The following is a 22,639-nucleotide window of genomic DNA, read 5'->3' on the forward strand; positions in this document are numbered from 1 at the left end:
GATTTATTACAGAGCCGGAATGAAAAGAAACCTGCATGAATCAGGACTTTATAAATTGCTTGAATATTATTTATGTATCATTGGTTAAATTAGTAAAATATGCTTTCAAATAAAAATTATTTAAAAAAAGAACTGTTCATTTTCCTTGTTGTCGAGAGAATGGCCGACTCTTGTTTACATACAAAAGAGATTGTGACTGAGTGTCTGTAGGGGGACTCCCATTCCTCCAAAATCACAGCGCTGTTGATGCAATGTATGAAGAGGCAAAAGCATCAAACACAACATTGGGCCTTCACCAGGAAAGTCTGCGACGAAGACTGCGGGACCAGAAGAAAAAGCTGAAGAGCGTGGATAATGTGCAGGCAGCCTGTGAAGTCACAAGACAAGAGAACCTGAATTTCAAGAAGGAAATCACCTCAATAGTTCATGACTTTTAGAGCCCCCAGCTGTAAAACATAATTAAAGTAATATATATATATATATATATATATATATATATATATAATGTTTTTACAACATTACTCTTATAAATCCAGAGTATGCAGACCAAGTGTAGAGAGAAATTAGGCACAACTAAAATTCCAAACACAGGACTGAAATCTGCTTTAATTACGATGAAAACCGTTAAATGTAAGTTATCGATGCAGTTAACACAGGAGTAAACCAGCTTAGATTCTCTATTATAATGACCATCATGTTTACTTTTCATCTACAAACCAAACTCTTCAAAACAAGATTGGATTTGTGACTGAACTGAAAATGAAGTCATTAAGATGTGAAGCAAAACAATGACGACAAATGTGCCTCAACTCAGAACAAAGGAGGGGTCCTTCCTCCTGCTGTCAGTCCTGTAACAGCTTTATTAACAGACAGACAGACAACATACTAAACTTATAATCTAGTCTTGGATAGAATTATATATATTTTTCTATTTAAATGTACACATATACAGTTTTCTTGCATATATTTTGTACCAAAAAGGAATCAAAACCCCCAAAAAACAGCCTAAAACAATATCATGAATTTTTGTATTTAAAAGATTCAAAAGTAGATTTTTAATTCACGACTAAAGGTTTTGACTTCATTACAAAATAAGGAATGAATGTCAAACCTTAAAGAAACACTGCTGTGCTGTAAACAAAATACTTAAATATCTTTGTTTGTTTTCTTTAAAATCCATAAAACATTTTAATATCAGTTTTTTTGCAAAAGTTTAACACGTTTTTTACTCCATTTCTGTTATAAAAAAACAATAATTATTATAATACAATAATGTTTCCTCAAACAAATGAATTTGCGAGGACAAAAGCGAGACCGGGACGGGGACGCATCTATGAGTTACAACATATTAAACATTCAACAAATCTCCGCCTCTTGGTTCGGATCCGTCCGTCCTTCAGTCGTTGTCCCCGTCTCTGGGTTGGAGCGAGGAGCATCCTGAACACCCACTGAGTCCTTTCTCTTTTGCGCTGTAGTCGAAGCGAGGCAGAACCAGAACGCTGCCTTCCGGTTCGGTTTTGGCGGCGGGTGACGCGGCGTCACGCAAGGCTCGCTCATCCTCCACAGTCATGATGTTGTCCACCAAGCACGCGATGGCGGCGTCAATGTTGGTGTTGTCCTGGAGAGAGAGGACGGAGATGAAGGGTTAGACACAACAGACAAAGGTTTTTGGGGTTGGAAAGCAACAGAAAAAACAGTGCATCATCCAACATCAGCATTTTCAAAAGCTCTGCTTCCTCGTCCACAATAAAACGTACCAGCCAGATGTTTTTATGCTGATTACAGAAAGAAAAGAAAAAGACGAGAGAGAGACAGAAACACATCTCTGGTTAATTAGCAGGATGAACAATCACCTCTTACCTTGGCAGAGGTTTCGTACCAGCCGACGAACCCGTACTGTCTGGAGAAGTTCTCCAGTTTGGGCAGTTTGGGGCACAAGCCGTGACTCCGCTGGTCGCACTTGTTGGCCAATAGCACGGCCGGAACCGGCGTCCCATTGCTGAGGGCGACCTGACGGACGCAGACAACTGACAATCAGTCACTGACTCACATACGTTAATCAGGGGTGGAACTTAAATAAGTACATGTTGTACCTCAAAATGTACGCTACTTTATACTTCTACTCTACTACAGTCTGCTTTACAACCTTAGTTTGCAGAATACTAAATGCTGCAAGGAAGGTTTCTTTTAAAGAGACACTAAAGTCTCGTAAGCTGAACTTATATCACATGAAAAACATTAGAAAACTGTAGAACAATATGCAACACAAGCTTACGTTACTCTCTTCATGCTCCTTGTTCTCACTGTGAAGGCTATTAAAGGGCTTCCTTGGTAATGCAGCTAGTCATGACTGAAGCAGAAGTGCTGATAGAAAACAACAAATTCAACATTTCACAGAAGTGTTTTTCGTAGAAAAGAAAGAGCTCCGAGTCTGTGTCTTCCTCCTGTGGTCAGACACAGCAGGTCTATTTGACGGTATGTTCCTTTAATGAGGTTTCGTAGCATTAAGCCTACCAGAGGGTGTGTCACGCTAATCACGTCCTCCTACCTTCCTTCAACACGTTCCGTCCTCTCATATCATCGTATTCACCTTGGAGTCCAGGTCTCCTTTCCACTTGAGGACGGCCTGAAACGTGGACAGTCTGGTCATGTCGAAGACGACGAGGGCCCCCACCGCCTCTCTGTAGTACACGCGGGTCATGTGGCCGTAGCGCTCCTGCCCTTTTAAAGAAGAAGAAGAAGAAGAAGAAGGATGACAATACGTTTTCGAGGTCTATCTGACACGTCATAAAACGTAATAATAATACATATTCTTAGCTCTAAGACTTCTCAGTAAGTTGATTGGGAGTTTTAAATCAAACTGAAAGGAACATTGTTGTAATTGAACTCTTTATTTTTTATCTGAAGAACTTTGCAGCATTGAAACTGAGGATTTAGCGCGTTAACAATTACTTTAATCACTGATTAATCTGGTGATTATTTCATTCAAAAGATGATATTTTTATGTCTATAAAATGACAAGAAGGAAAGTGAAAAAATACCCATTTTAAACTCCTGTACCCCGAGTATTAAATAGCTTATTTTATCTGACAGAAATACTCAAATATGACCAAAAAGAAAGCACCAAACACATCTTTTTCTTTACATTTTAGAAGATTTGCTTGAAAACATTATGATAATAGTTGCCTGTTCTGTTTCTATCGATTAACTGACTAATTAAAATAGAAATGTGTTGAACCACGTGTGTGTGTGTGTGTTTAGAAGAAGGCATCTTCTGTTTGCATTGCGAGTGTGTGACCATGTGTGTGAATGAATAAGTCTCTATACTGGACGCTAACTTCCTCCGCATGATCCTAATATAGTCGTGAATCAGCAAGGCAGCGGTTGACAAACACACACGCACACACACACACACACACACACACACACACACACACACACAGCTAATGACCTACGCAGCAAGACTAGCGAGCAGTTTCCTAACAGCAGATGTTATCTTTGTCTTTCACTCGCAGAGAGAACACCATCTGATCTGAGATCTCACAGCTGAACGTGACTGATGTTACTTTATAATAACTCAACAACACGTTGGGACACTCTGTTTAAAGTCCTGTGTTTGTTTGAGCCTCCATACCATAAATAGTAGTTCTCACTGTTGATGCTACGTCGCTAGCTCTGAGTGATGCATATACTCACACGGACGCGCTTAATTTGTGCGCCCACCACGACAAAGGATCCTAATTGTCGTGGTGATTGCAGTCTGTAGCCTGATATAAGTGCTGCTTACTCACTACCAGCTAATTTGTCTTCCAACGCAAAACCTCCATTGGAAACAATGGAGCCGTGAGTGAAGCTAACTTCCAGGTTGGTCTACAAACAAAGTGTTCTAAGCGCTATCTTTCCAGCGACCTTTCTGTGTTGATGGTATAAAAGTATCGAGTTTACGTACTGGTTTTATCTGCGACACTTCTAGCTACTAAAATATGGCAAATGTGTTTTTATGCAAAACAGCCTCGACTTGATAACACTGCAAAGAGTCAGCTGATGGACTTCACTTCATCCACATGAACAACCACTCACAGTGATACAATCATCACTCTGATGAGGATAATCTGCCCACTGTCAACATGAACCCAGTTTAACAGCCTCCCGTGCAGTGACGCCAGTGTGAAGTCGTCCCTGGCTACTGATCTAAAGTCTGTCAGCCGGACATCTCCATGTAAATGACTCTGGCTCTTATCAGCGACCGTGTCATTCAAACACCCACAAGTGTGTGAGGAGAGCGTCAACATTGCATGCAGTAATGGAGACACGATGGGTTTTATAAGCACAAAGAAACATGTTAACCACATGTTCGAGGCGGTAACTTCCCACATCATGCACCATCATCGTTGGAAGAAGTCAGCAAGATGCAGCCAACGTGTGAGAAACAGCAGATTACTGTAATGTGTGTGTTGTATCTTGGAAAGTCCAATGTTGATACTCGATTAACAACCAGTAGGCCTACACATAAAAGGATTTATAATGACTCAAAGTCTTACTTTAAGATATCTCTAATTACAATCTGACAAGTAAGAAACAACCTATTAGAAGTTCAAAGTGCTCGCCATGTCTTTGTTGCATCTGAGCCCAAATAGAAGACACTAAATGTCTTAAACAACCACGTTCATACAGCATTCACTTGTGCATTGTTTGCTATCTGAAGCCTGAATATGTGTTTTTTTATCATGTATGTACAACCTATTTTTTTTTTAACAACCAGGAGTAACCCGACAGTGTGGAGCTACAACCGAACGCTGAAGGCGACCAAAATGTTACAATTAATTTTCGTGAACTGAACACAGCGTGAAAGGGTTAAAGTTATAATTAGAAACAGCAGACAACTCCCAGACAGGACATCCTTGTGGTAGCCCCGCCCCTAAAGCATCCCCTGCGTTATGGTCTGTTTGACTCTAAATGGACCATCATTTACTAAATGAACATCATGCTGTGTTGACGAAGACTTGAAACTAGAGATTGAGACCATAAACTCATGTTTACAATGTTTACTGAGGTAATAAATCAAGAGAGAAGTAGAGTCATGTTCTCATAGACTTCTATACAATCAGAGGAGTCGCCCCCTGGTGGACATTAGAGAAAGTGTTTTCACCACTGAGAACACTAATCAAGCTCATTTAAAGCTATTGTCTATGGAGCAGCTCCAGACTTTACTTTACTCACCTAAACCATGAAAATTGGAATTCTTAATTTAGGTGGAATTCTCCTCAAACGATAAGGACATTTGTTTTAAACGTTGACGTGCATAAAACTATTTAATAAATAGTAAATTACAGGCTACATCTCTTGAATCCGGTTTATTTACAAACCTAACCTACCCGTTTGTGCACTAACATGTTTCTATGGCCACAGGCAAGTGAAGTCTTATTTGAACATCCAAACCCAGTGTGAACGAAAACTACTCTTTCAACACAAGCTGGGGGATCAAATCTCCTTTTCCAACCACACTTTTACGCACCGGCGATGTCCCACAGCTGCAGCCGCACCATCGTCTTCTGATCCCAGTTGAGCACCTTGAGGGCGAAGTCCACTCCGATGGTGGCGCGGTAATGCTGGGAGAAGATCTGGTGCACGTAGCGCTTTATCACGGACGTTTTGCCGACTCCGAGATCGCCGATGACCAACACTTTGAGCAGGCGCTCGCGCTGCATTTTACTGCTCCGGTCGAGGGCGCGCGGTAAGTAGGGTGGCGCTGTGAGGTCTCCAATTATGGGTTTCCGCGTGAAGTGGAGGGTTTGGAGGCTGAAACACCGAGTACTTGTAATATTTGAACACTTAAATAAACATAAGCTCTACGAGTAACTCCTTAAGCAAAGTTGATAGAAGTAAAACCGTAACATGCACATATTATAGAGTCACTCTGGAGTCCCGCAGATACAAAAAAGGGAAAAGCCTGTAAAGAATATTGTAGTTCAGGTTGTAGTATTATCATCGTTACCGTGCCTGCAAGTGTTCATGGGACATTTAGTCTCCTTCAGCTCCGTGCAAAAACAAAAACTTGCTGGATGTTAAACGCTGTCGTGTCCAAGTTAAAGAGCAGTTTTAGTGTTGTGTCTGTTCAGCCTGAGGTATGTGTGCACATCACCTCCTGATGTTCGTTTGATCCGTGACAGACGAGGACTGTCAGCAGTCTGGACGACCACGCCCCCATAGTGTGTGTATGTGTGTGTGTGTGTGTGTGTGTTTGTATGTGTGTGTGTGTGTGTGTGTGTGTGTGTGTGGCCACTTTATTAGGTACACCTTCATGTTAATGAAAGCATTAGAATCATGTGGCGGTGTTATGCTTCCGTTTATTGTTTTATGTTTTACTTTATAAGTTGAGAAACAGAAAAGAGGAATTTTAAATAAACTGTATTAAATGCAATACATGTATTTAATGTATTTATTATTATTTATTTCATTGCTTTAAAGACATAGTGAAACTGCATAAATGGGAAACGAAAATAGTTTGAATGTGTTGTTGTTTTGACTGAATCTGTGTTTCTTAATTTGTTTCATAGTCTTGTGAGGACAAGTGTGTTATGTGTATGTTTTTCATGAATAAGCTGGTCAGTATCTGACGCTATAATATGAATTTCAGAAAGGTTGTGTTTGATGAAACTGTGTCTACAATATCTTGAGATAAACGAGGGCTTCCTGTGTTATGATGAGATGTAGAGATGACCTGGTTGTGGTTGTTAATTTAAATACTTATTATTTCTGGTAAAGGGGTTTCTATAAACAATAACAGAAACAACAAAAAACACACAAAGATAAAGACATGCAAAACATGCATGACACTACACTATAAATTACTTTTTCTTTTAACTTCAAACCACCTCACATACTAACTCGAAGAACCTAAAAAAAGAATCCGTGCGTGTGAAACAAAACTACACCTCCCATAGCTGCAGCTCGTCCATTTCCGGGTCTGCGCACTGACGAGTGCGCACATGGACGGCGCACTGGCGCAGTGAGTGTGCAGCTTCCTCTTGCACTGAATAAACAAACAAACAAACATGGTATTAATAAATATATATATGTATATAAAACACATTTCCCTAAACTAGAGTGTCTGTTTTTCTAATGTATGATCTTTATCATGTATTTATTTATACTCATACTGCAGGAATCTTTTTATTAGCTAAATATAATAACTAAAATAATTACCACATCATTCTCCTTATTACTTTAGAGTAATGTGTCTGTTATTGTGTTCACTAGACTGTTCTAAGGTTGCCCGTGGTCGTTTTTCTTCAGTGTTGCGCCTCTCCACGGTGCTTTACGGCAGTGGTACTGATGCGGGATGAGTCAGGCGATATGATGCTGCTGCTCCTGCTGCCATTTCATCAGCAGCGAAACCCCACAAACACACCGCCAAACACAGAAGTGATACCGCGGGATTCCCCCCCTCCCTCCTCTCTGACAGCGAGCCTCCTGCATTCAGAAACGCATCCACGCGTCTCGGGTGAGGAAACTGGTTTTAGTCGTGGCTCCGGGTGAACGCGCAAGATCCGGTTTATCCATTTCCATTTTATTTAGAGCACCTGCTCTGGATGCGTTTTGCCGTTCAGCTCTCGGTCGGGCCCTGACATCAACAAGGAAATCAGCCCACGGCCCTGCTGTGCTTCAGCGTCCGTCTCAACACCGAGGCTCCCGGGGACCAGGATCCAGACAGACTCGTCGGTGCCATGGAGCGCACGCCGGCCTGGTCCTGAACGGCGCGAGGAAAACAGCGTGGAAAATAAAGAGAGCAACCATTCCGGCCTAAACTCCACTCCTGCTCCAAGTAGGCTGTTTTTCTTTTAACCATTCACTGTCTGTAAGATAAGCATCATGTCACGAGCGTTCGGCCTATTCTTCTTTCAGTCATGCTGTGCACTGGTCTAATAATAGCCTGCAGTAAAAACAATCTCTGCTGTCGGACGTTTAGGAGTCTAAAGCGTCCGGAGTCCATCTTGATTTAGACTCTCCATCAGATTTGCATTTAAGCAGAAACTAAAAAATAAACATTTAGGGACAAAACATCATAAAGCCTCACATGAGGATGAATATGACAGTTTTTCGTTGGTGTGTAAATGCACGTGATATGCGATATGCATCCGGTGTGAGAGCCCACAAGGCTGCTATTCACCGGGGATTCGGCCACTAATGTTTGCATACCGACCGAGCGACGCAACCCGACTCCACGGAGGGTGTGATGGGAGGCGGCATGTGTCTGGCTCCCTGCCCGCCGGATGATGGCCTGGTCAGGGAGCAACGCAACTACAATATAATGTCCTCAAAAGATCATCCTCTTTCCCACAAACCCCACTGCTGTATGAAAAGAACAAGAATACATGCGAATGTTACTCAAGTAAAAGTACAGAAATATTATCAGCTAAATGTACTTAAAGTATCTGAAGTATACAGAACTGCTCCTTTCCCAGTTATAGAATATTTTATTGTTCTGTTATCCGAAACAAAATACACATAAGAGCATTTTAGTGTTTTAGGTCATCAATGTGGAGCCAATTATATATACTTTGTATACTACTGGGTAGAGTACAGAGTGTGGGTTTTGAGCTGTCGTGGAGTATAAGTATAAAGTATCATGGAATAAGAAATACTCAAAATATAAGTATGTCAAAGTGTATTTAGCCGAGTACAGGACTTGAGTACTGCAGATAAGTACACATACGTGTTCTCTTCTCTTTGCACAATTACTGCAGGTGACCAAATACAGACATGAACATAAAGCATGAAAGTTATTACAACGAATAAGAACATATTTGATGTTTTGTATATTTGCAGCCCTGTTTACAACAAAGCTGCTCTGTTCATTTTGAGGGACACTGATTTCCTCTGAGGTCTCAGTTTAAACACCTTTGAACAGCTTAAAACACGTTAAAGTTGTAAATTGAAGCAAAACATAAAACTCTACAAAAGGACTTAGTTAAGTTTAGTAAAAACATCATAGTTTGTCTTAAAATGTCGACGAGATTGAAACAAAGCAGAACAAAACGCTACAAAAGCAAGTAAGGGCTTAAAATAACTACGTCAAATAAATACAAATAGTGACATTTGCTTTGCTCCTCTTGTTTACCAAAGTTATTTAAGATTAGACTCAATAACCTGCTCACTTATTTGGGATTTGGAAAAAGAGTCGTTCTGACTGACATGTAGCATCAACACCAGATAAAAGCATGCGAGTATTCACTATTTATTATTTATAATGTTTCACGCCTCATATCAAGGAGAGGAAACAATGTGGAGAATGTTTGTTGGGTCTCCTGATGTGGTATTCAGCCTTTACTTTAAGTATTACGAGCAAAATACAAATATCAAAACAGAAGTATTATGCAGATTGGCCCCATTCAATTACTACATTACATTCACAGATGCTTTAACATGAAAATAATGTTTGATTGTAGCAGGAGCTACAATAATACTTTCATATGTTTTGTAAATAGTCCCACAAGTAAAAGGAACAACATTTCCCTCTGACATGAAAGCGCTGTAGCATGAAATGGAACCAATCAGTAGAAGTACTTCACAATGGTACTCAAGTAAAACACAGGCAGGCAGCTGGTACTGAGGGCTCGCTGGCTGATTATCTGGAAGGTCCCACATTTAAAAGCTAAAGCCTCGTATCACAAAGGGCATTATAGGCCAATAATCCAAAAAGCTGATTTATTACAATTGATGCCGTGGAGTGACGAGGAAATCATAAGAGGATTTTCTCTCATAGCTCGTGGTTCCACTTGACTCACGCACTGAACACAATGAAGCACAGTTATGTGTGTGTGTGTGTGTGTGTGTGTGTGTGTGTGTTTGCATGCAGTAATAGTATCAGTGTAGTCCTTAATGTTACAGACAGATTGAAGTTATTCGTGGTACTTTTACAAAGAATACCACGACTTTAGGAGAGTAGAAGCCTTGTGAAGGAGATACGATTGGGGTGGAACTTCTCACAGATGGGTCTACGTATAACTATGTTGTGTTCTAAGGAGAAAGGGTTCCAGGTTCTACCTTAATAAAAGGTTCTACCAGGAACCAAAAAGTGGTTTCCTATGTGGGCAAACAGAAGAACTCTATATTGCATCTTTATTTCTAAAAGTGTAGAACACTGCAGTACAATTAGTAGAAGATGTAGTTAGTTGTATTATTATTATTACAGATATTAGAATAACACTTGTATAAATTAAATTAATAGTAGAGTCTCTTTGCAATCATAATTTACTGATTTGATTTAGTTTTACCAATCTGAATATTCAAAGTATAAAAGTACAACATTTGCATCCAAGTTGTGGTGGAGTGGAAGTATAAAGTATCGTATTATTACAGCAGTTATCAAATATTAGGAATATCGTGGACATGTTTTGAGGGGTAAGCTCATCTCTCTTTCTCTGGCTCTAATGCACGCACGCGCATTACTCACAGACAGACGCGCCGCTGAGAGCGACAGACGGGCGAAGCCAAGTCATGGAGGCGATATGGCTCTATCAGTTCCGGCTGATCGTCATCGGGGACTCCACGGTGGGCAAGTCGTGTCTGATCCGGCGGTTCACGGAGGGCCGCTTCACCCAGGTGTCGGACCCCACCGTCGGCGTGGACTTCTTCTCCCGCCTGGTGGAGATCGAGCCGGGCAAGCGGATCAAGCTGCAGATCTGGGACACCGCGGGTCAGGAGCGCTTCAGGTGAGAGCAGCTGTGTGTGTGTGTGTGTGTGAGAAAGTTATAGTTGAGCTATATCACAGATAGAGTATTACATCATGATAGTGCTATAATATGCCATAAGTGTGCTGCCAGCTATATATATAAAACAGGGTACTCATTATGTTGTAATATTTCAATATAAACATATAGTGACAACGTGAGAAAGTTAAAGACAAATTCTTATTTATTAATTAAATATGATTTATTATTATTATGGGAGTTTACAGATACAACTTCCTACTTTGCAACACTTTTAAATCACAGACTGATGTAAAATGACGATGAAACAACAAGTAAGAAAGAGAAACTCAAACTGATTCAGCAGAACATTCACAGAGATACTGTATGTGTCAGAGCGACAGGTGATCTCTGGGAAATACAGTGCAGAATGAAAACCACAAAATCTCCCCAAAAACAAGGAACTTAGACATTCAGAAACCGAAAGAGTCGTCCGAGGTGAAGCGTCCCACCGTGCCTTCTGGGTATTTAATTGGAAGAGCTGCTTTTACAGAACTGAGAAACGGCGAGCTTCATCAGTAGCTGACCTCTGAACTCTTTGCTGAAGCAAACCAATTATTTTTAAAAATCACATGATTACAAGATTAGATATCTGATTAAGACCCAACACCAGACAAACATTGTGATAAATAAAGTATTATAGGACGTCTATCAATAAAGAAACCTACGTTATGTTTCTTAAAAAGACAATTAGTAGTTAATGTGAGGGAATGCTTGGAGTTTAACGACGATTTGTTTTGCTTTGAGGTTAATACAAGCCCAGAAAAGGACCAGAGGGCTTGTTTCTAAAAACATGAACACACCAAAGTGCTCTTAAGAGAGGAAATTAGCAAGAGTGAATTTGAATGACACATGAACCAGCTTTGGTTTTGTTTCACACTATCGATGCAGAGCTATTGTGGGATCTCTGTGAGCTCACGTGTGCAGACGCCGAGCACTAATAAGGAGGATAACGGTGTCATTTGATCCACTCTGATAGGTGCAAAGTTATGGAATCAAATGCAGTCCGTGTCTGAATCATCCCTGCAGTATGTTCTGTGTTTACTGTCCACTAGTTTATGTGAGTGTGGAGATTTATGCTCCATTTCGCTGAACAAATAAATGAAAATGTGTCCACGGCGGGTTAGCGAATGCAATTAACACATTCTCTAAGTCCCGCCCCTCGAACACAGGCTGACCAATCGTAGCTGTGATCTGCAGCTTTCGCTTCTATCTTTATCTTCTTCACCTGTTTTCTCTGCTGAAGCCTGGATATGTATCCTTCTAAAGCACCTTTGAGCAAGAAGCTGAACCCCCGCAGCCTCCTCACGCTACATGTGAGCGTCTCAAATGCAAATTAAGAAAAAAATATTCCCCATCAGTGTGAGGAGGGTTCAAATATAACACAACCAGAATGATGTACGTCTCACGGCCTAAAATACATCTTCACACTTGCTTGCGCACACACCTCTACACACACACACACACACACACACACACAAACAGAAAGTCTCACCTGTCTGCACGATTAGTGTCTTTTTCCTTCTAACTATGTTATTTGCTTCTGTTACAGTAATATTAAATAAAAACTGCAGTGCCCAGCCGTTTGAAGAAATATACTCTTAAAACATTGAACTGCGTATTTGAGATTTATTTCTAAAGATGTATAAACCAGACAGTATTGAGAGACAGAACACATTGTTAGTTTTGATCTTTTCGTGGGATTTCTGGACAAAAGTATTTCCTATCACAGCACACACACACACACAAGGGTTTTAACTTAAATGTGTGAGTGATTAGTTCAGTTTAAGCTCCACATAATACGCTTTCTACATATTTGGGGATTCTGTGACTGCTGCGGTTGATTTCTTGTCTGTTTCCTGCTCCTATGAACAGCCTCTGTTCCTCATATTCCTTGCTGAAAACACAGATCTCATCTCAGTCATTGTTGTTTCATCCTCACTCCCATGAATATAAACACATACATGTGTTTGTCTGATCAAATGAATCACTCGCTGGCTCTCTCTGTATCATCTCCACTCATCCTCCTCCTCTTCCTCTTTCATGACACGTCTCTCTCTCTCCGTCTGTAACCCCCCCCCCCCCTCGTTATATTTGTGTTGACGTTGTCTCTGTGGGGACATTGTGGGAGGATGAGACGCGTCATACGGGGGCTGGTGTGCGTTTGTTTGTGTGCATGCAGAGCGTCACATTGTGTCAAACGCTGGAGCAGCAACTCTCCTCTCCTCTTGTTATATATTTTGCTATTTAAATCATCAAAACTGGCCCCAGTATCTGTCAGAATGATCTCGATGATCATTCAGAAGCTCAGCTGTCTGATACGTCGTCGCTCCATCTAATTGGTTCCCAACTTCTCAGCTCCGTCACGCGACTCCTCCGTCACTTCTGATTCTCCCTCTGAATATCTTTCCCTCTGGATTTGTCTTGTTATACGTTTTTCACTGAACGTGTGATAGCTTTCACCCTCTATAGATCCTGAACAGAGATAACAGTCTTTGCACAAAACCCCAAGAGTCAACCGTTAACCTGTGTGTGTCTGCTGTAAACTGCGAGATCTGCTCATTTTCATGTTCAAATTAGTATTTTTGGTTTCTCCTAGAACATGTGTACATGCTTTATTGTTCAAAAACCACATTTTTCTCATACCATCGGTCTAAATAAAGCTGTATTCACTCTGTCTCAGCGCCTGATCATGTGTAGCAGCTACTTCACAACGAATCACGTGACACGTTCATTTTAATCTCTACCTTCCCTCCATCCTTGCACCCTGTGCAGGTCCATCACCAGGGCGTACTACCGTAACTCCGTGGGCGGGCTCCTCCTGTTCGACATCACCAACCGCCGCTCCTTCCAGAACGTCCACGACTGGCTGGAGGAGGCTCGCAGCCACGTGCAGCCCCACAGCATCGTCTTCCTATTGGTGGGCCACAAGTGTGACCTGGAGGCCCAGCGCCAGGTGTGTAGAAGTAGAAAAGTAGAAACGCAACAATATTACTAACGAGGCTGTGTCGAGTTCAAATGTGTTGCTGGGGATTTAAATGTTACGTAATACACAGTTTAACAAAGTCTGCAGCATTAAAAATAACCTTGTGTTCACATTTAGATCAGACGCGGGTCGTCAGTGTTTGTTCAATTCTCTTGAGGCGGCTGCAGACAGGAAGCAGAAATATTTGTTCTCAGAGGGTGTGTTACATCTACTAACTCTTGACCGTTTCATCTCATCTCATTTTGATCTTCTAGGTGAGCCGCCAGGAAGCAGAGAAGCTCGCGGGGGCTTACGGGATGCGCTACGTCGAGACGTCGGCCCGCGACGCCATCAACGTGGAGCACGCCTTCACCGAGCTGACCAGAGACATCTTCGCCCTGGTGCGGTCCGGCGACATCACGATCCAGGAGGGCTGGGAAGGTGTGAAGAGCGGGTTCGTCCCCAACGTCGTTCACTCCTCGGAGGAAGTGACCAAGAGCGACCGCCGCTGTCTGTGTTGATCTGGGAAGAGTTTTGGGACTGACGGTGAACAAGGGGGGGGAGGGATCCAGGAAGGATTCAGAGGAGAGTATAGCTGACGGACTGCAGGTGTCAGCCCTCCGATTAAAACTGCTGGTAACCCTGTTGTTCTCTGTTCAGACTGGATACAGAAGGGGGTGTTTGAGGACTTTCAATGAAGGAAGAAGACGCTGACGAACACCTTGAACATGGGTGGATACCTGAAGGGTTGTGCCCATTTCTGTATACGTTTTATTTCTCGGAGAGGAAGGATCACAGATGCTCATTTACTCGCGAGGGCTCCCATGATTCAGTTCCTTTAGTTTTGGGCTTCCTGCTTGGAAATCCGTCCCTACACGTCTTAGAAAGAGGATCCATTTTGGTTTCTTGCCAATCATCAATACGAACTCTAGACATCTCTCCCATCACCTCGCATCCCACTACTTCTTAATCTCCTCCTCTCCTCCAATATGCAATTACATGATCACATACCAAACGATCACTTTTTACGTTGGTCCTAGCACATATCGTTTGAAAAAAGTTACGTCGGCGCCCTCGTTGACCAGAGTCGCGATTCTCTTGTGCCGACGTTCCACCATCAGAGGTCAATGGAGGAGTCTGGGAGCTCCTGAGCTTAATGAGGGAAGATTTCAATGAAATTGACAACATGGTTAAATCCACACTATAACAAACATCGTCACTCATCCAGGTCCTAATAGAGAGAAGAGACAACGTGTACAGCTTAACTGGCCGAGGTGGACTTGTTGGTGGACTGTCTGCCTTTAACTGGGGCCTTGTTAAGGTGGACGGCCAAGTCCACTTTAACTGTGGAGCCTCATTTGGGACTTTTGAAGATGCACACGGTGGAGATGCCAACATAGAGGGACCAGACCACCACGGACTCTACAAAAGAAGAATTATTATAATTATCGACAATGCACGGACGATATAATCATGCAAAGAAAGTCCGACTGGCCGACATCAAATCAACCCGACACAGACACGGGGAACCTGAGAGGTCAAAGTTTATCCTGAGCAAGTGGTTTAAATGCCTTTTTCTTTATTTGTGTGCGCAATATCTCATCAAACCTTTATTTTCATTTTAACACACTGCAGTGCTACAGGTTGATGTACCCGGCGTAGTTACTGACACTTTGAAACTACACATGGATCGAGTAGCGTCTTCAACTGCAACTACGACGCAACTCAATCTGATTTGGAAGGCGGTTTTGGATGCATTCTAGCCAGATGTTGAGATGGTGTAAATGCGTCTGTCTTGGAGAGACATACACTCAGCTGCCGGGGTACAACGTACAACTAGATCAAAGTTACAACTTTTGGATTTTTTTGAAATTTTGAAATTTTAGAAGATGTATTTTGTGGCGCTGGAGTTGTATTGCATCATACAGGGAGGCGTTTCTGTTTCTACACTCTTAAATTAGATTAGAGAGGTTCTACCCTGAGGAACCCTTTCTTGAAGAAAGAGGGTTTCAAGGGTTCTTTGTGAGACTACGGGTTAGATTAAGAACCTTTTCTGAAGAAAAAGTTATTTAGGAATAGTGGGTGTTAGAAGGGAAAGCCCTCAAACCAGCCCACACACATGAGTTTGTCTTCATTGATATAAATGGCTTCGACATAATATTAGAAACACCTCTCAGTATGATGCAACATCATTGGACACCTCTCTAAAACGACTCCACACGAACCCTGAGCATCATAACCTTACAGACTTATTGCGCCCAAGAAGATGAGCAGAACGTTTGTGTCGCCGGCGGAGATTCACATGTGTGACAAAGTGCAAACCAGATTGTATCACGGTGTAAAACTACATTTTCTGTCCTTTGTGGTTCTGTGTGAATTGATCGTTTAAGTAGGTTTTATTTTATTTTAGGCCAGTTGCTGACGTTTCTTTAGATGCCAAGAAAAACCCAGTGACTCACACTGTTACATGACGGTTATATAAAAGTTCAAGGAACATCAGAATTCATGTGCTGTACTGATTACACCAGTAATCTACACTCCCATTCAAACTACATCTGATGAGATTAGCACTGGACCAAATACACTCATCTGTTTTATGTTTACATGAGCCGACATACTTGGCCATATTTGCTTATCATTAAATTATTGTTTGAACACTGACAGAGAACAGAGATTCTCAGCATTGTGAGCAATGAACCGTATCTACCTGAAGCGCCCGGATGGCTCGGTGTAGATCTGCATTTCCATACATTCTGTTTTGCAGAAATCTTTTCTTTTCCTGTGATTGGATCAGCATTTTAATCTTGGTCCTTAATCGGATGCACACTCGATCCTTGCTATGATCTCTGCTCTATGTATTTCTTTAATGAATTCATCCAATGCCTCCCCCCCACACACACTTCATAATTACAGTGAGAAAACTGAAAGTGCTCCATCTTTTCACACGCTATGCCTTCTTTGTCTCCAAAGAGTTCCGCTTGTGTTATCTGATTTTTACATGAATGTATCAGCAGGGAAAGATGTCCTATGAGAGACGTTTAAACGAGTCAGAGCGACGCGCTGATCGTTAGAAAACAACTTTGACAAAAAGGTGATTTAGACGTTTTGAGACTTGATTGGGAAATGATTCAAGTTATAGTCCACTCCCTCAGTTCAACACGCTGCATTATTCCTCATTGAATAAGAGAAAGACCTTCAGATACTCTGTGTTTTTCAAATTGGACATTGAAGGTTTAGTCGAAGGTCTGCGTGGGTGGGTGAGGGTCTAGTCCACCTCACGGTCTGACGAGACCCTCTCACCAGACGTCAGCCAGCCGGTAGATCGGCTCTGCTGATGGAAGTCTCTTAAGTTTTATGTTCTCTGGTTCTCTAAGCTCTAATAAGCTTAATTCCCAAAATGTTGGACTATCGAATGTCTCTCTTCTGAAATGTACGTTTCTCTTTGTGGTTAACGAGCTCGTTCACCCGCCAAAATAATTTGGAGCCGGGAATCGAGCTCAGCTGAAACTATTAGTTTGAATATTGAAAGAAACTTGCCCGTGCAGCACCTCATGACTTCCCTTTTCTTTAGCACAGATATTGTTTAAAGGGGATAAAGTTTGACCTGTAGCCGTGTTTTCCACCGATGTGTCCGCCCTGCCATCAAACGCATGCATCTGTTGGGTAACATCAGCTATTCCTCACAGGAGCCGTGGTGCAACAACGACAACAACGACGATGTTTCACTTCTTTTCAACCCTCTTGAGCTGTACAGACAGAACTGTTTATCACCGTCTTTAGCCTGCTGGGTTGAATTCCTCTGCTCTAGTTATCTCTCAACAAACTGAAATGTACTAAAAAAATGAATAAAACGTGACTGGAAAAATAAACTCATTCTCACTGTTTATCTGCTGTTTTTACACAAGTCTTAGCCTCGTATCCGCTCGTGAGAGGAAGGATGTTGGGAATAAAACTAAGAATATTGCTAAATATATTTAAAAAACTGACACTTTTGTTAATTTTTATACGAGTTGACGACTTTTTTTAACTTGTTTTTTCAGGCAACTTTTACATCTTCCTCCAGAACTGTCTGTGAGAGAGAGTTCATTTCTGAGTAATAGTGTGAAGTTAATAGAGTAACACAGACTAGTTCTGTATTGGAGATAAACCAGAAAGACTCTCAGGTGACCATGAACCAACCTGAAAACACCTGAAGGGTCCGGCTCTGCAGGAGGACGATGGAGGGACTCTCTGTCCACTGAAGACCTCTACCCGGACCTCAAGACCACCGACAGCGTGTGGTCTTTGCAGGTCCACGTCACAGACCTGCTCCGGGTCCTGGACTTCGTTTTAATGCACCCATCTCATGAAGCAGCTGCAGGAGGAGGCTCAGTGGTCACCGGTGTGGCCTCACACACTCCCAACATGGACAGTAAACAGGCTGAAATGTAGTCTTCATGCCTAAACTTCTTAAGTTAAGAGTTATAAAGCAGATACATCAGAGAAGATACATCATGGCATTGGCAGCATTTATGTTTCTGTGATTTAATCAGTTTAAAAAGTCATGTTAAGAGTTAAAAGTATCTTACTGGACAGGAGGGCAAGCTTGTTATGTTGTGGTGTGATCTTGACTGAACACACTTTGTTAAAATATTTACACACATCAAATCATAGAACTTATTTAAGATAGAATTGTGTTCCAAAACCAATTAAATCTCGTCATTACGTTAATTCCTTGATATCTAAAAACCAACAAAATGGTTTTCTTCCGCCAGCATCATCACATCCTTTATGTGCTGCACGCTTTGCTGTAGTTCCACACTTTACCACCGGGTGGCAGCACCGAGGACACCAACCTCTACAAACCACAACCAGTCAGCTGATCTGCTTAAATTCACAGGCAGAGAAGCCGCTTAAAGCGTTTCCTCTACAAGCTGCTTGTTCCAGCTTCTCTTTACAAAGAGTGAAGAGGTGGATGAGAGGAAGAGCACAAAGACAAAGCTCCAGGACGGAGAAGAGGGAAAACATATTTGATGTCTCTAAAAAACAAGACATTTTAAATGTTAATCCATCAAAAATAGACCAATTTAAAAGGGATTTATATCAATTTTGTAATTGTAGGAATTTAGTCTATTTATTTATTTATTTGTAATAAATAATCATTTTCTAATTGATGCTTTTATAATTATTTGTCCTCCATAATAAATCGACAGTCACTGTATTAATAAGATAAAAATGAAATCAGACTTTCAAACTGCTCTTCTAACGCGAGTCGTCACCAGAAGAATAAATCACACAAAGCACCACGTCAACGTCTCGTCTCTTTGCCCAAATGTTCTGTTTACTTCATTCATTGTTTAATGAGTACAGTGAGAGACAAATAAATACAGACAGAAGAGCGGCGAGGAGGAGGAGGAGGATGAAGAGGAGCAAGACCACCGTCACGAAGGCCCGACCGGTCCGATTCTTCTGTCGTGATCTTTGTCGTCCTACGAGTCTGATTCTACCGAGTGTGACGGCGACGCACCGCCTTTCAGCGACTAAAAGAAGTCTGTATGTGTGAACGCTGCTGCCGGTCAGTGAGAACTCACTCAAGAATCAAAGATAAATCATTAAAAAGAATACAACAAAAGGCCTTGTTGCCTCGGGGTTTTTTGTTTTTTTACTTGAAAAAATACTTTTAAACAAATCAACAGAAACACAGAGAGGAGAGCGTTCCGCTTCACAGGACACGTTCATTTCTAACGCGCCTCTGATCCGCTGAGCTCCGGTGAAACATACACATGACTTGGGTTGCTTTCTTTATTTGATAAAGGAGAAGATGCTGAGCAGAGAGGTGCGTGTGTGTGTGTTGGTATTAAGACTTGTCTGCTAGTTTGAGGATGTTCTCTTTGCTCCGTCTCTTCACGTCCCAGTTGTAGACTCGTGCCATGTCTGAGGGGAGCAGCGAGTTAAAGGAACAAACAGCAACACTCGTTCACACCTTCACATTGGGAGCTGGACGTGTGCAGTTATTAAAGAGCAGCGCCGACTCAGGCACGATATCCAAACTGCAGGTGTGTAACCAGCAGTTTCCCGACATTATTTCAGATATCCCACAAAATAAAACGTGTAATCAAACCGGATTTCTGTCCAGGAGGCCGCTGGTTGGATCCCCGTGGAAAACAAGAATAAACACACCTGAAACAACAGACCTGCACTGTGGAAGGATACTGACTTCGGTGGTGGTGAACTGGTCTCGCAGGAAGTCCAGGTCGTCCTCGAGAGTCTCCAGGTTACGAGACGCCGTGGTCAGGTTCTTCTCTAGCAGCGCCTGGGCTTCGTCTATGTCGTACTCTAACATGACGTTCGCCTGTATTTAGGGAGAAGGAGGAGATGTAGAGAGGACGACTTTACCCAGAAGTCACTGCTCAAACGCCCCATGCTCGTTTTGTTTTAGTGAATAAAACTGTAACGTGAGCTCGACTCACCCCCAGCCATAGGCAGACTTTGTCGGTGGGCGGCACCGAGGCCTTGCAGTAAACGTTGTCGGCCAACATGAAGTGTGTCTGCATGGGCGCCGTGGTCTCCTGAGGATACACAACGACGGTTATAATACCACCAGTTCAGATAAAAGATGTAAAGTCCACAGAGACGACACACACCTTCTTCTTCTGCATGTGTCGGAGGATTTCTAGCGTCTGTGTGATTTGTGGGATCTGGCTCTTCAACCTGAACATCGAGAGAAATGAAACATTTCAACAAGAAGCAACAAAGGCTTTAATCAAGTTATTACATGGTTATAATGTGGATTGTATTTCTGGCCTCTGCACACCGTGTGATGTGCCGTTACAAACCTAAATAACACTCATGACAGAACAATGCACAAGACGATTCCCCTTTCACTGGTGAGAAACCTGCTCACGTTTGATTTAAACACTAATCGGTCCTCCAATAAGAAACCAAACCGTCTCGTGTCACAGGCGTGTCTTTCGGTCGGTGTTACCTGAGCTTCTTCTGCGACAGGTTGAGCTCCATGTACTTATATTTCTGGTATTGTTCATCCAGCTTCCTCAGCGCAGAGTCCGCCGTCTCGTTGCCCGGCTGCTTCAAAAAAGAGTCGACATCCTCCTGAAGAGAGAGAGAGAGACAGAAAGAGAGAGAGAGAAGAGAGACAGAGAGAGTGATTAAGACATTTTTTCTGAAATGTTCAACACTGACTTTTGGTGATTTGGGATTAATCTACAGAAGCAAATTAACACCTACATGTTTATTATTATTTTCTTCAAGTATGAAAGATGACACGCTATGGAAGCAAAATAGCCCAACATCTAAAAATTTGTCTCATTTTAAGTACATTTTACTGATATAGTAACTGCGTATTTGTACTTAAGGTTTGACTGATTTAAGGCCTTTTCCTCGTAGTTAATTGTTGTCAGTGTGTTGAGTATCTGAACACTTCTTCTACAGTATTAATATCAGCAGTGAATGGAAGAGATTGGAGGCAGCTAAAAGCTATTATTGAAAGAGATATATGTGCAGAGCAGCTAACAGGCTAACGTGTACCTAACTAAAATGAAGAAAACAAAAAAGAAGAAAACAAAGTACAGTGATAATGAGAAGCAGCTCGGGCACACACACAGTTATATGTCCATAGATGGATGCGAGGTGCCGCCCAGCCTGCACACACAGCAGGATTAGCTCACATGCTAACTGAGCTAACTAGCTCGTAGCCAGCATGACGCGCTGGCTACAAGTAGCATAAACGTCTGTTTTCAACGGTCTAACCTCTTTATGGACTTCTTATGATAAAACCAACATTGATGTCATTCTTTACGCACCACAAACACGGCTTCGGGAATCCCGAGGTGCTTCCTCTTTGTCGCCTGAACGGCATTGCTGTTGTCTATGGTCGCCGCCATCTTGGAGAGAGAAGCTAACGCCTTCCTGCCTCTTCCTTCCTTACGTCCAACCGTCTCAGGAGCAGCGTGGAGGCTCGGCTGCCCTCGAGTGGCGACAGGCTGTAACTGCTTTTAGTACTACTTCCGGTTCTAGTGGTCGATAATTTAAAGAATTATTTTCATTCTCTATTTATATTAGTTGATACATACAAGCCCAAAACTATTGTAGAAAAAAGGTTTTACATTTTTTTAAAATATATATTAATTTAATTGTCTCTGCTACCATATAGTTGGACGGGTGATTTGCTAACTGCTGCCCTCTAGTGGCGACAGGCTACAACTGCTGCTGCTACTACTTCCGGTTCTAGTGGTAGAGGAGTTTTAAAGAAATATTTTCATTCTCTATTAATATTAGATGATACATACAAGCCCAAAACTATTGTAGGACAGAAGGTTTTACATTTTTTTTAAATATATATTGATTTAATTGTCTCTGCTACCATATAGTTGGACGGGCGATTTGCTAACTGCTGCCCTCTAGTGGAGACAGCTGCAAACTGGTTTTAGTACTACTTCCGGTTCTAGTGGTCGAAGGGGTTTTAAATAATAATTTTCATTCTCTATTGATATTAGATGATACATACAAGCCCAAAACAATTGTAGGACAGAAGGTTTTACATTTTTTTTAAATATATATTAATTTAATTGTCTCTGCTACCATATAGTTGGACGGGCGATTTGCTAACTGCTGCCCTCTAGTGGCGACAGGCTGCAAACTGCTTTTAGTACTACTTCCGGTTCTAGTGGTCGAAGGGATTTTAAATAATAATTTGTATTCTCTATTAATATTAGATGGTACATACAAGCCCCAAACAATTGTAGGAAAGAAAGTTTTACATTTTTTAAAAATATATATTAATTTAATTGTCTCTGCTACCATATAGTTGGACGGGCGATTTGCTAACTGCTGCCCTCGAGTGGCGACAGGCTGCAACTGCTGCTGCTACTACTTCCGGTTCTAGTGGTGGAGGAGTTTTAAAGAATTATTTTCATTCTCTATTAAT

General features: G+C 41.9%; 3 protein-coding genes across 3 annotated transcripts; 1 reads left to right on the forward strand and 2 right to left on the reverse strand.

Moving 5' to 3' along the window:
• Positions 1–642: 642 nt before the first annotated feature.
• LOC306714445 (ras-related protein Rab-38) lies at positions 643–6,078 on the reverse strand. Its single transcript, XM_079184478.1, has 5 exons — positions 5,996–6,078; positions 5,516–5,799; positions 2,591–2,721; positions 1,861–2,010; positions 643–1,618 (listed from the first exon to the last, which is right to left on the reverse strand). Exons 1-5 carry the CDS (start codon positions 6,019–6,021, stop codon positions 1,397–1,399), a joined length of 813 nt encoding a protein of 270 aa, XP_079040604.1. The 5' UTR covers positions 6,022–6,078; the 3' UTR covers positions 643–1,396.
• Positions 6,079–10,500: 4,422 nt separating this feature from the next.
• rab39bb (RAB39B, member RAS oncogene family b) lies at positions 10,501–14,237 on the forward strand (the record flags this gene model as incomplete). Its single annotated transcript, XM_079185261.1, has 3 exons — positions 10,501–10,715; positions 13,527–13,707; positions 13,992–14,237. The coding sequence occupies 3 exons, from the start codon at positions 10,501–10,503 to the stop codon at positions 14,235–14,237; spliced, it is 642 nt and encodes a 213-aa protein (XP_079041387.1).
• Positions 14,238–19,005: 4,768 nt separating this feature from the next.
• Positions 19,006–21,641, reverse strand: vbp1 (von Hippel-Lindau binding protein 1). The gene is made up of 6 exons (XM_079184491.1): positions 21,516–21,641; positions 20,681–20,805; positions 20,340–20,406; positions 20,166–20,264; positions 19,909–20,047; positions 19,006–19,629 (listed from the first exon to the last, which is right to left on the reverse strand). Exons 1-6 carry the CDS (start codon positions 21,594–21,596, stop codon positions 19,553–19,555), a joined length of 588 nt encoding a protein of 195 aa, XP_079040617.1. The 5' UTR covers positions 21,597–21,641; the 3' UTR covers positions 19,006–19,552.
• Between the last annotated feature and the right edge of the window lie 998 nt (positions 21,642–22,639).

Source organism: Pholis gunnellus, assembly GCF_910591455.1.
Source record: "Pholis gunnellus genome assembly, chromosome: 23".
In the NCBI taxonomy this organism is placed as follows: Eukaryota; Metazoa; Chordata; class Actinopteri; order Perciformes; family Pholidae; genus Pholis; species Pholis gunnellus.